Source organism: Delphinapterus leucas, chromosome 15, assembly GCF_059928025.1.
Source record: "Delphinapterus leucas isolate spDelLeu-1000000601 "Yukka" chromosome 15, BTC_Dleu_Yukka2, whole genome shotgun sequence".
Classification (NCBI taxonomy): Eukaryota; Metazoa; Chordata; class Mammalia; order Artiodactyla; family Monodontidae; genus Delphinapterus; species Delphinapterus leucas.
Window position 1 is genome coordinate 40,793,510 of NC_143143.1, and position 13,256 is coordinate 40,806,765.

The following is a 13,256-nucleotide window of genomic DNA, read 5'->3' on the forward strand; positions in this document are numbered from 1 at the left end:
ATATTTTCTCATCAGAAATTAAGGGGGATAGGGTGGGATTGACAGCTACACGCTGCTGTATTTACAATGGATAACCAACAAGGACCTACTATATAGCACAGGGAACTCTGCCCAATATTATGTATCAACCTAAATGCGAGAAGAATTTGAAGAAGAGTAGATACATGTATATGTATAACTGAATCACTTTGCTGTACACCTGAAACTATCACAGCATTGCTAATCAACTATACTACAATATAAAATAAAAAGTTAAAAAATTTTTCTTTTAATAAAGATAAAAAAAATAACAAGGACATCAAATGTTCTACAAGGGAAAAAGAAAAGAAATTAAGGGGATTGGAAAAATTGTTTAATTATGTTATACACCTAAAATGAATATGGTATAGGTCAATTGTATCTCAATAAAAATTAATTTAAATTTTAATTTAAAGGGGAATTAGAATACAGGCTTACCCTCAGTGGAGGCAGCTCAGACTGAAGCTGCCTATGGAGGTGTAGGTGTGCCCAGCCCGAGCACTGCCTCACTTTTTTATTGGTTCATTTTGGTTTTTTAAGCTTTTGCATTAAAGCAGACGCTTCACCATATCTGTTGCTTCCCCAGTGAAACCATTATTCTGTTTTGAAAAGTGCAGTGAATGTGCTGGGCTTTTGAAATTAAGAGGAAGGCGAGTCAGAGCAGAAGGTGACCCGAGGAACTCATCATGCGCCCAGCTGGAGGGAAGGATGTGACCCTAATTATTAGAAAACGAGTCCCCTTAAATGTGCACATTTAGATTAGGACCCTGGCAAGAAAATGGACTTAGTCTAATTGTCTGCTTTACATATTCCTAAATGAAGGGCTCACTAGTTTACTAAAAACTTGTTAATACAGTGATTCCTTTAAGCCTCGTAACCAACTCAAGGTTGGTACATTTGTGTAGATTTTGTTCACGTTTTGCAAATTCAGGAATGGAGGCCAAGATGTATACAGTGACTTGCAGAGGGTTATGCTGCTGGTAGGTAGGGGAGCTTGGATTCAACCCCCATCTCTTCTCGCTTGTCTGCTCATTCCCACCAATCTCACTTCCTGGGAGGTTGTAATTCACTTTGAATGGATTCACTTGAATGCCACCCCCAGAATTCTAAGCCTCAAATTTGTTCAGAACAGGTGTCTACTGATGCTCAGAAGTCTTTTCAAGAATGCCACTTGGGTTTCTCTGCTTCAGAAAAAATCTAGTCCTGTCCTCCTTTCTCACAGCTTCTGAGGGAGAGAGCTCTGAACTAGGAGGCGGGAATTTAAAGCCTAGATTTACAGAATTCCATCCTGAAAACAAGGAAGTTGGAGGAGGTATTTCACTGGTTTAACCCACGTAGAATTAGAGCCATCATTCATCTGTGAAAAATAACCACGTGAGTGCATGTATATGTGCGTTTAGTGTTTGGATACAGTGCTAATCTTCTTCAGAGAGTGGTTCTTCAGTTGCATAGAGAAAAGCCAATGAAAAAACTGAATTGCTCTCCCCCACTGCCACTTTGTCCATGTGCTCCTGTCACAGCCCTGTAGGTCAGCACTTTCTAGGTGAGAATAAAATGATAAACAATCTCAAAGATGAAAAACTGGTTGTGCCCTATCGTGGAGAATTTGAATTCTGTTTAGACCACTCTTTAAAGCACTGCCACACAAAGCCCTGACATTTAGAGGTTCTTCAATAAGAACCTCTTGGTTGATTGACATCAGCTTTGCTCTTCTGATTGGAGGATGAGATGAGTTCCCATGAGAGCCAGCTCTTTCTTGATTCCAGGGCCACATACCGTGTTTCCCTTGTGGGGACCTCTCCACCCCCGACTCTGCAAAAGTGGTACATGGAGAGACAAACAACTGCTTTAACAAAGTGTGTACACTGCTTGGCATCTTCCTCAAAAGCCCAGGATCGGTGACTTCATGGACAGAGTGAGGTGTGCTCACCACCAGTGTGTCCAGCCCTGTAAGGTACTGACAGGTGCGACATCACTTATTATCCCAACACGTGCTGCTCATTGGTGGGTTTTCACATCACACCACTCTTGCTTCAGTCTCTTTCAACCAATGGGAGAACTTAGTCCAAACTTGCTGGTCGTGAAATCTACACTTTGCAGAACTTGTTGCATTTTTGTGGTTAGTGTTTTGATTTTATTCAAGCAAAAGAAGTCTTACTTCTGATTTGATGTTAATCTTGGGAAATCCCTCTGTTTTCAAGTCTTGTTTCAAGAAAAACAAAATTTTTCCAACTCCAAAAATGTTAGTAATCCCAAATTTTCTATTTCATTCAAATTGCCCATAGACGATCAACAAAGATACAAATAAGCCAACTGTATTCCTAAAAGTCAATAATGAAAAACAAGACAATATATTGTTTTACTTTCTTTAATAGCTGTCAAAATGTGTATTTTCTCTGAAGAGCATTTCAATTATTTGAAGAAAAAGTATCCTTAAACACGATTCCAACATATTTCAAAGAGAACATCAATTTACTTATGTGTGTGTGTGTGTGTGTGTGTATGTGTGTGTGTTTTTAATAGAGAAATGATACTGAAATGTGGCTAATCACCAGAGAATAGCATGAATAAGAAAGGAGATCTGAAATCATTCCTTGGACGTTAAACAATTAAAGCTACTTTGCTTCAGATCTTTTTTTTTTTTTTTTTAAATGAAAGTTGTGGCCAGAGAGGGATATTGGTGCCAAGTTGAGATTAAAACCTTGACTCTGACTTCTGATCTAGTCCTTGTGTCCATATCACCTGCAAGGAGTCAGTCTCTTTGTACGTTAACAAAGGGTAGAGAGAAGGAGAAAGACTGACCTCTTGCAGCATAGAAAAAGAATGCCTATAGTATTTTTGAAAATTAGTTTAAATAGAAGACTGCAGCAAGAAGCCCCTCTTATTCTCCATGGGGCATCATTTGTTGTATAATTTTTACTTCAGGGCGTCAACATTGGGTTCATTATGTCATATCAAGTAAAAGAAGGTTCACAGCCCTGGAGTTAAGAATCTCTGCCCAGGAGTCGCTGTCTCTGTGATGCTCTGAGCAGGGGAACCGTCAGAGAGCTCTGCTCTTGAGGTGGAGAAGGGGGGCGACGTCACAGAGTGTGAGGCACATGGAGGTGTCTGTGCTGGCGTGTTTCCTGACTCTATCCCTGGAATCTGCCATCTTGAGAGAGAGAAGCACCTCCCTGGCAGGGAACGCCCCCAGGCAAGAGAGGACTCCACATGGGAACTGAGAGCGGGAGCCCAGGCACACTTGAAGGGCCAGGCGGACTGAAAGGGAAGCATCAGAATCTTTGACACTGTTTCCATTACTCTGCTCCACAGAAAGGATGGCTCTGATTGGCTGTCTTGGTGAGGCCAGACCCCACAGAGGAGCTCTCATCCTCCTGGCCTCATCCCAGCCTTGCCTGGTTGGCCCAGCCTCCCAACAGGGACTACATCCTGCAGGGCCAGCCCTGCTCCCGCCACGGACACGGCATCCACGCGGGAGGTTCTCACTTATCATCCAGGCCCAGGGGCTTCTTTGAGAAACCGGAAGCCACAGCCCACCGCCTCTGTTGAGTAGAGAGTATGTATTAAATGCATGCTGTGTTTTTAGTAGAACCAAGTGACAGCCTCCACAAGTTTACGAACACTTTTGTGCAGGGGATCCCTTAACCCCCCTTACTGCCTCGGGAGGCCCCGTTTAGTATCCTCAGGTTTATAGATAAGGAAACCCAGCCTAGTGCCCTCAAGCCAGGATGCATGTAGGGCCGAAGCCAACTCCTGTGGAGGCCTTCCTGCCCTCCTGTGGCGGCCACCACACCAGAGGGTCCTCCCGTCCACGTGACTGCTCAGTGATGGTGTCAGCCTGGATCACCAGCCCAAGGCCAAGCTTGCCAGATCTCTGCCGTATAAAAACGTCCCCCCCCCGGGACTTCCCTGGTGGCACAGTGGTTAAGAATCCGCCTGCCAATACAGGGGGTACGGGTTCGATCCCTGGTCCGGGGAAGATCCCACATGCCGCGGAGCAACTAAGCCCACGAGCCACAGCTACTGTAGCCCGCGTACCTAGAGCTCGCGCACCGCAACCAAGAGTAGCCCCCGCTCGCCGCAACTAGAGAAAGCCTGCAAGCAGCAACGAAGACCCAACGCAGCCAAAATAAATAAATAAATTAAAAAAAAAAAAAAAGTACTCCCCTTTCCATAGTCTGTTCTCCGGAAGGAGGCCCCTAGCACTGCTCACACTCAAGGGATGAGGGTAGAACTAAGTCCCACCTCCCTGAGGCCGGAGGGGCTGCATAAATTATTCAGAATTGTTCTGTAAGGCAGATGGGTCTCTTCTCCACTGCCTTCATTTTGAACAACCTTTTACTAGAAGGCACTGAAATAACTCTGGTGAATTTCGTCCATAAAACATTGCATGAATGTAACCTATACGTTTACAGAATGCCCTTCCTAGAAGCCCACCAAAACGAACAAAAATATACGTGAATGATCGACCACCACCCCAGTGCTTGTCATTTTTATTTTGATCGTCTCCGCTGGGCTGATGGGATCTTCCTTTAAGTGATAAAGCATCCTTTATCATTTATTATTTAAGGGCCGAAGGATGCATTGCTGACAATCCTTAAAGCAAACCCCGGTTACAAGACATCCCTGCAGGGGCCTCTGGTGGCTGCCCCACACCCGAGCAAGGGGCTCCTCACTAGAGTCACAGTTTCTGGATTCTGCAGGGCTAAGGAGAAGAAACATAGTTTTCATGTAGCCACCCCAAGGAAGGATTTTCAGTTCCATTCAGAGGTCACTTGTGGAACACACGCTACATGTGGGCCTTGGGCTCAGGACTGCAGGCGGCTCACCCCAGGTCTGGTGTGCGGAGGGCTTCTCCAGGAGGGAGGTCAAGTTTGCTCTGTGCCACGCATTGCAGACGCAGCAAAGAGCTCCGAGGATGCAGCAAGGGGGAGCAGGCAGGCAGGCAAGGCTTCCTGGGGATCCCTGTCATCGGGGGACATGAGGAGCCTGCCGGGCACAGGGAACAGTGTGAGGAAAGGCACAGAGGGCCGTTGGCTTCAGCGAGGGCGTGGGCTGCTCATTCGTGGGGATGTGGCAGGAAGAAGGGATGGAGGGCGAGTCAGGGTCCATCCCTAGAGCTGCCTGAGCCTTGAAGGTGCTGGAGAGCATTTTAGAGAGATCGTCCCAGGCAGGGTAAGAGTCACACTCTTCAACAGTCGCTCCAGCCCAGGTACCCGCCAGTCAAATCAGACACTGGCCAAAAACACCTGAGGATCCATGTGACAGGCCGGGTGCCAGGGGCCTGGAGTGGGCACACACAGGGCAGGGGCAGCAGCGTGACCCAGGCCCTCTGCAGCTAGTTGACCAAAAAGTGTTGGTGATGAATTAAACCCACCCTTCATCCCACACGCTAGCTCATCTGCAATGGGGCTGGGGGCTGTCTGTTCCCATCGCTCTGAGACACACAGCTGCCCAAGACACTCAGCTCATCTGTGGTCTCGAGCTATGAGATGGGGTCGGAATGAGGTAGTGACAAAACACTGGGAGTTTCAGGGCAGGAAGACCCCGAGGGCCAGACTTCAGATCCTCTGTCCTTGTACCTGTGGATGGGAGGGGCTGCGGAAGAGTCGGAAGACAGGAGAGAGAAAGGTGTACACTTGTCCTTTGGTATCTGAGGGGGGTTGGTTCTAGGACCCCCGTGAATACCAAAGTTCGAGGATGCTCAGGTCCCTTATATGAAATGGTGTAGTATTTGCACAGAACCCACGCACACGCTCCCTATACTTTAAATCATCTCCAGATTGCTTTTAATACCCAAAACAGTGTAAATGCTATGTAAATAGTTGACCACGTACAGCAAATTCAAGCTTTGTCTTTTGGAACTTTCCGAATTATTTTTTCCAGAATATTTCCATCCACGGTTGGTTGAATCCACTGATGTGGAACCCGCAAATACCAGGGGACTGACTGTACAGGAAGCCAGGCGACCTTTCTATTCATCAAACCAAGTAAACCACAGTTAATACAGAAAAAAACCAAACCAAACCAAACAGGCCTGAATCAGTAATCCTGGTGTCCTTTATCAAAGACATACACTTCACCGTGGAAAGGAACAGAGGGAACCAGTGACTTTTGCTCACTTACTAGGTGTCAGGTGCGTACGAGGTGTTCATTATGTAGGTCTCCCCCAGTCCTCCCGACAGCCCTATCAGGAAGCTGTGAGTGGTCCCATTTTACCGATGAGGAGGCTGAGGCCTGAAAAGCTCATCTTCTTCCCTCCAGGCCTCAAAGTAGAAAACCGCTCGTTTGGAGTTCACATCTGACCCGAGGGCCACTGGGACACAAGGTGGTCTGTCTGCTTTTCATAATTAGTTTGTGCAGAGGGTTAGACAGGTGTTCCTGTGGCCGCCTGGGTGTCACAACTCAGCTCGCTGAGAAGGGTGAATACATTTCCCAGATGAAAGGTAGGGGGTGGAGGGGACAGGGGGTGGTTTAGAGTAAGTGCTCAGGCTGGACTGTGGTTTTAATTTTTTTTTGCGGTACGCGGGCCTCTCACTGTTGTGGCCTCTCCCATTGCGGAGCACAGGCTCCGGACGCGCAGGCTCAGCGGCCATGGCTCACGGGCCCAGCCGCTCCGTGGCATGTGGGATCCTCCCGGACCGGGGCACGAACCCGTGTCCCCTGCATCGGCAGGCGGACTCTCACCCACTGCGCCACCAGGGAAGCCCAGGGCTGTGGTTTTAAGTCCCAGTTCGGCTGCTGCTGAGCTGTGTGTGCTTGGTCGCGTGTCTTAACCTCTCTGTGCCTCGGCTTCTTCACCTGCAGTAGGGTTACCAGACACTGTTGTACCCGCCCCACTGACACTCACTCCGCTGCTGGATTTCCAGCTGCCGGCACCTGCAGCATTTTCCCGACACTTTCTGGTGCCACCAGAGCCCTAGTCCAGGGCGGATGGAAAGGCTGGGGGATTAAAGCCCACCCCACCCTGGGGAAGCCACCCTCAGGCAGGGACTGAAGGGAGCAGGTGTGTGAGTCCCCCAGCCGCCTCCCCTGGGGGGCCAGCTCTGAGGCACCCCTGCACTGCATCTCCTCCCAGGGGTAACTGGTTAACAAAGCCCTCGGCGTTGGCCGCCTCCCCCCATCTGGTACCAATGCTTCCTGGACTCCCCTCCCAGGGGAACCACTCAAGTCCTTTTGTGTCTGGGTGGGCTTCTGGGAGACCTCAAATGAAGACAAATAGGGGTTATGTACTCATGTCAGTGGAAGGGTAGTTTAAAAACGTGTAAAGTACATAAAAGTGTTTGGAATGCACTGAGTCGACATCAGCCCTGATCTTTAATCCAGCTGTGTAGCCAAAGGAAACTGTTAGCACATAAAGAAAGAACCAGCTCGTTTTGCCCTTCTTGTACAGAGCAAGGCCCGTTGTGCCACCTCCTGGCTTCTTTGCAGTAGGAATGACCAGGTTCTCCACCGTCCAGGGAAACTCATTTGACTGCTAAGCCTCGTGTCCATCTGCAAAATGAGGATGGCGCTTGTTCCTCATCAAAGGGCTGGAGCAAGGGCTAAGATATAGCTCGGGCATCCGTACAGCCCCTTGTAACAGGAACTGTGCAAACAGACACCCATCAGTATTAGGGATGGCAAACGTTTGCATTTCACAGTTTGAGTTCCCTACAAAAAAGGCCCACCTCTTGCCAAAAAACATTAGCTTCTATTTCTTCTACTTTACTTTCTCGAAAGGATAATCAGAATGCTAGAACTTGAATACACCAAGAGGCGGTATGACCTAACTTCATCTTTTTTTTTTTTTTTTTTTTGCGTTACGCGGGCCTCTCACTGTTGTGGCCTCTCCCGTTGCGGAGCACAGGCTCCGGACGTGCAGGCTCAGCGGCCATGGCTCGCGGGCCCAGCCGCTCCGCGGCATGTGGGATCTTCCCAGACCAGGGCACGAACCCGCGTCCCCTGCATCGGCAGGCGGACTCTCAACCACTGCGCCACCAGGGAAGCCCGAACTTCATCTTTGATCTTTTGTCAACCAGGTTGCGACCCGCTCCTTTTGGACATCATGTTGTTTAGACTCTGGGTTCGGTTAGAGTCCCCGGAGAATGTTGAATATTATTTTGTTTTATTTTGACAATCGGTCAGGTTCAGAGTGCTACTTCTGTCTTGCCTGCCATGGGTGAGGAGTCGATGGCGGTTCAGAAGTTCCAGGCGGCGATGGTGAGAGAGGTGAGGTGAGGTCACGTGGCCAGAGTCACTGAGAAAGATGGAGACGGGCGGGCTGCCAGGCCGCTTCCTCGCACCCTTTCTAAGACATGCGCCTTCTCTGGACTTCATCTTCTGCGCTCTCGCGTCCCCTACGGCAGCAGTGGGTGAGCAGAAAGTGTTCAGACGAGCTGCTGAGTGATCCTGTCCTGTGATGGTTCCTTGTCTCAAGTCTGACTTTCTCTGGAATCTGTGCCGCTGATCAGAGCGAAGTAACAGAGGTTAGGCTTCTGTCCTCATTCCTAAGAGGGGGGTGATCACTTCACAGCACCAGAAGCCGACACATTTAACTCTTCCTGTAAATCACGGTGTTGGGTCACACCAGGGCAGGGATCTCCAAGCCGATGCTCCTTACTCTTTCCGTCTATGGATGAGCTTTGGGGCCAGTTGATAGGATCTCTATAAATATTTTCAGAAAATGTATTTCCAGTTGGTGATTCAGTTAGCAATTGGTTTCTAATATTCAAACTGTTGTAGCTCAAACAGTTCTCCAGTATCTTCTTGTTTCTATGTTTGTAATTAAACACAAGTGATATAACCAGAGTTCTTGGGTTTGAATCGTCTCTACCCCTCTTGCTACCTGTGTGGCGTCAATCTCCCTGGGGTTCAGTTTCCTCATCTATAAAATAAATCGTCGTCCTTCCACCATGGGTTTGTTGGAGGATCCGAAAAGTCAGTGCATGTAACGTGCCTACAACAGCGTTATTCTTGGGTTTAAAGCCACCAGAGATGGTAGAAAAAAACAGACAGTAGTAATTTATAAGCCACGTTGACCGACGTGTTCTTACCTTTTGTTCTGAGCTAGCCCACATTCTGAAAGATTTTCTGTTCCTTTTGTTTCCTAAAATCATTTTTCCCTCTTGCTACATGAGCAGAACCTTTTTTTCCTATTGGAGAGGACCAGTTGGGTACTGGGTCCCTGTCACTTGGCCTTTTTTTCTATTCATCACGTTTATTAAGGATTTGTGGGGGTAGAGAGGTAGTTAGGAATAAAGTCCTGAAAAAGAATGCAAAGAGACCAGTCTTCCTTATTTCTAAATTACGGCCTTTAAAAAACGTACTAAGTTTGTTTTTTTTCATTTGGGGTTTTAAGGGAGTGGGCACATGGCAATGGGTTGTAGGTTTCAACCCTCCTGGCAGATTTCCACAGCCCCATTTGCTCCTAAGAGCGGAGTTTATGGCACAGAGGCCAACGTCCCTTCCCTGGGGACAAGGATGCGTTGCTCAGGGGACCCACTCAGCCTGCTGATGACGAGCTTTCTGCTCTCGTCCCCGGAACAGCACACAACCTTTTGGAGATGACTTGTGTGCATGCTCTGGCCCAGAGGTGACCAGCCTTGCTCGGAAGTTAAAAGTTGCCCTTGGGGGGGGGGGTTCAAGGTCTCCAGGTGTTTCCTGTTGGTTTGATTTAACCACATGGTTCTTGAGGTTTAACATATCCACAAAGTGCGCGAATCTCGAGTGCTCAGCTTGACAATTTTCACACCTGTAGCCACCACCCGGATCCAGACATCAACCGTCTCCATCCCCCCAGAAGTGCCCCCCTCGGCCCTGGTTATTCCTAAGGTCGACTGCCATCCTGACCTGTCATCGCAGATTGGTTTTGCCTGCTCTTGAACTTTATGTATAAATGACGTGCTAAAGGAGACACCCTTCTGTGTCTGGCTTCTTTCACACAGATGGTATCTTGCAGACTCAGCCGGTTGTGTCTGGAGCAGCAGTGTGCTCTTTCTCACGGAATGAATCTGCTGTTGTCTGAATTCCATTTTCTGAATTCCATTGTGCGAATATATCCTTGCATCCATGCCACTGGGATGGGCCTTGGGTGGTTTCCCATTTGGCACTGTTACGAGTAACACTGCTGCCAACATTCATGTGCATCCTGGTTAATGATTGACGTGACTTTCAACCCCCTTGGTGACCTCGTTCCTGCAGAGAGGTCACCAGGAATGTAGCTTCAGAACCTTTGGATAGAGGAATAAACTGGTGAATGTTTATGAAACACCATGAACTTTAGAACTAAGAAATCATTGACTTTGAAAAGCAGGATGATTGGTTGTATGGCCTCGAGCAAGCCATTAGGCATCTCCAAGCCTCAGTTTCTTCATCTGTAAAAAGGCATAATTGTCGTATTATGCAAAAATAATAGAGGTATTGTAAAAATTAGATGAGATAATGATATAAAGTACTTAGATAGAGCCTAGCCCACCTGAGCCTAGCCTAACATTAAGCCTAGCACTCAATGTTAATTGCTGTGATTGACTTTTCATCATAGTGACCATTTGGGGTGAAGGGAAAGATGCGATATGACTTTATATAAGTTTATTAACACAACATAACCAGTGCAAAGTAATTTGTTATAATGCCAGATGTGAAGTGAAAATGCTGTTCTGTTTTTCTTCTTCATACCCTCTTTTGCTTCAACCTTGATTTCTGCGGGTATGTCTGGTTTAGATTTCTCTCTGTCCCTGATCTTCTAATAATAGGTGATAATTTGGATTCAATGTGATCTGAACTATGTCAGGAATTCCAAAGGCCAGAGAGGTAACTCGGCTATTTCCATGGATCTGTGGGCTTCCAAGATGAAACCACATCCAAGTGTCATATATTAGGTGTGGTTGCTACCCGTGGAGCTTTGATGAGAATGTGAAACATTTGCGATGGAAAAGCGGGTGTGGGAGAAGCAGAGAGCTTCTCACAGTACAGACCATCTTCAGACCAGACCTCCAGATTCATGGTCCTGGTCATTGTACTGTCAGCCAAGAAAGCTACTCCACTGGGCAAAACCATTCCAAGAAGGAGGGAAAACTAATGCCTCCCACACCTAAAGGTGTTTCCTAACTCTGAACGGAAACACACTTCAAGACTTAAAAAATTTTTATTTTGAAGTCATTTCAAACGTACAGAAAAGTTGCAAAAAGGGTATGAAGAAATCACGTCTGCCCTTCACCCGAATTCCCCAGTGTTAATGCTTTGCCACACTTGCCTCATTCCCTGCCTCTCTCTCTGTTTACACACGCGCGTGTGTATACACACACAAACACGCACACACATGCACACATTCTCTTTTATCTAAACCACGAGAGCGGGCTGTAGGCATTGTGTCCCTTGATCCCAAAATACTCAGTGGGTATTTTCTAAAAACAGGGACATCGTGTTACAAAACTGCAGTGAAATTAACTTTCACGGAAGATTCATTCTGTGAAAAAGAGCACACTTCTGCTCCAGACACAGCTGGCTGAGTCTCCAAGAGTCAATCTGTGTGAAAGAAGCCAGATTCACTGTTAACAATGTTATCTAATCTGCAGACTTTATTCAAATCTCATCTAATGCCCCACTCATGTCCTTTATATGTAACAAATGACATAAAGACTTTTTATGGTCCAGAATCCAATCCGAGATACCATGTGTATTTGACTGAATTTTTTTTCGTCAGGAAATATTTTAAGGGAGCTGGAACCCTTGCTATTAGCAAATCCTTCCTTTAACATAACACATTTGCTTAACTGTCCACTGGACCCTCAGTGGAAGGACTGGGTCGAAAGAATGTCTTCTAGAATATTCACCTGTGCTTATGGGTGAGGAGGTGTAAAAGCAGTTAAAGCCAAGTATATTCAATTGTATGGACTGCATGCAGAGAGACTGTAAGACTATTAGGGAAGATGCATTCTTCCTGGCTCTACTGAAGAGAAAAGGTTGGCACGTGAGTGATGTGGCGCTAAATTTTGGCTGGTTGGGTGTGTAGTTCGGACGCGTCTGCCCGATAACCAATGCACTAGGCTGCAGTTGTCCATTCCCAGAAAAGAGACCTTGCACTCCTTCGTTCTTCAGTCAATGGTCACAGTAGCTGTGCTTTCTTTGGCAGATGTGGTATTGGAAAAAGCCATGCACAAGTGCATCTTGAAGCCCCTGAAGGGCCACGTCGAGGCCATGCTGAAGCACTTCCACGTGGCCGACGGCTCATGGAAACAACTCAAGGAGAACTTGCAGCTCGTGCGGCAGAGGAATCCACAGGAGCTGGGCGTCTTCGCCCCCACCCCTGACTTTGTGGACGTGGAGAAAATCAAGGTCAAGTTCATGACCATGCAGAAGATGTATTCACCAGAAAAGAAAGTCATGCTGCTGCTGAGGGTCTGCAAACTCATCTACACCGTCATGGAGAACAACTCAGGTGAGGCCACACCGCCCGGGCTCTTGGCCTCGCGATGGCGCTGGGACACGTCGGGCTTTCTGATTCCCAACTGCTCTTCCTTTCCGTTTCTTGACTTCACCAAGTGGCTCACAAAAATACACGTGTTACTCTGGTGTCTGGCAAATTAGTCCACGTGCAGCAAACAGCACCGAAAAAGTAAGCGGAGGAGGGCAACAAGATTTTTGTACGATGCCCGATTATAAAAGATTTAGTTCAGGGTAGTGGATACAGAGTCAGTCTTGGGAGTCTGAGTTCAGATCCTAGCTCTGCGAATGGGTTCATTAACTGTGGGGCTTTGGCCACCATAATCAACCTTCCAAGCTGCGGTTCTGCACCTGTCGTGGGTATGACCCCATCCTTCCTCCAAAGGTGCAGATTAGATGGGACAACGCATGCATAGCCCCAAGCATGGTGGAAATATTTATGATTATTCCTGTTGTTACTACATTTTGGCCAGTGAGGGTTTGTGTCAGTGATTTACAGCAAACTTGGAGCATTCGGCTATAATGTGGCTTCATCATAGCCATTTCATTGCCTCTCCCTTCTTTGCTCCATACTGATGCAGTGTAGTAGGAGTTCACATAAGTCAGCCCTCGGGTTTCCCCTGCGCTGCTTCTTGTAGGTGCAGGAGTGACCCTGATTCATGGGTAGCGATGAGCCCTACAGTGCTCCAGGTCTTGGGTGAGCCTTTTTAATTCCGTGGATGGTCACAACTTTTCCTCTGCGTGTAATCGCTCGATGCAGAAGCAGCAGAGAGAAAACACGGGCTCTGTTACCCATGGCTGGAGGAGGTTGCCGC

At 47.5% G+C, this 13,256-nt stretch overlaps 1 protein-coding gene across 5 annotated transcripts in view; it reads left to right on the forward strand.

Moving 5' to 3' along the window:
- The window catches only part of RIN2 (Ras and Rab interactor 2), a 102,035-nt gene that overhangs the window by 75,444 nt on the left and 13,335 nt on the right, over positions 1 to 13,256 (forward strand). For all 5 annotated transcript variants that reach the window (XM_089896508.1, XM_030763579.2, XM_089896507.1 and 2 more), the window contains one exon: positions 12,131 to 12,436. In XM_089896508.1, coding sequence (XP_089752634.1) covers positions 12,131 to 12,436 — 306 coding nt within the window. The remainder of the gene's footprint in view (positions 1 to 12,130; positions 12,437 to 13,256) is intronic.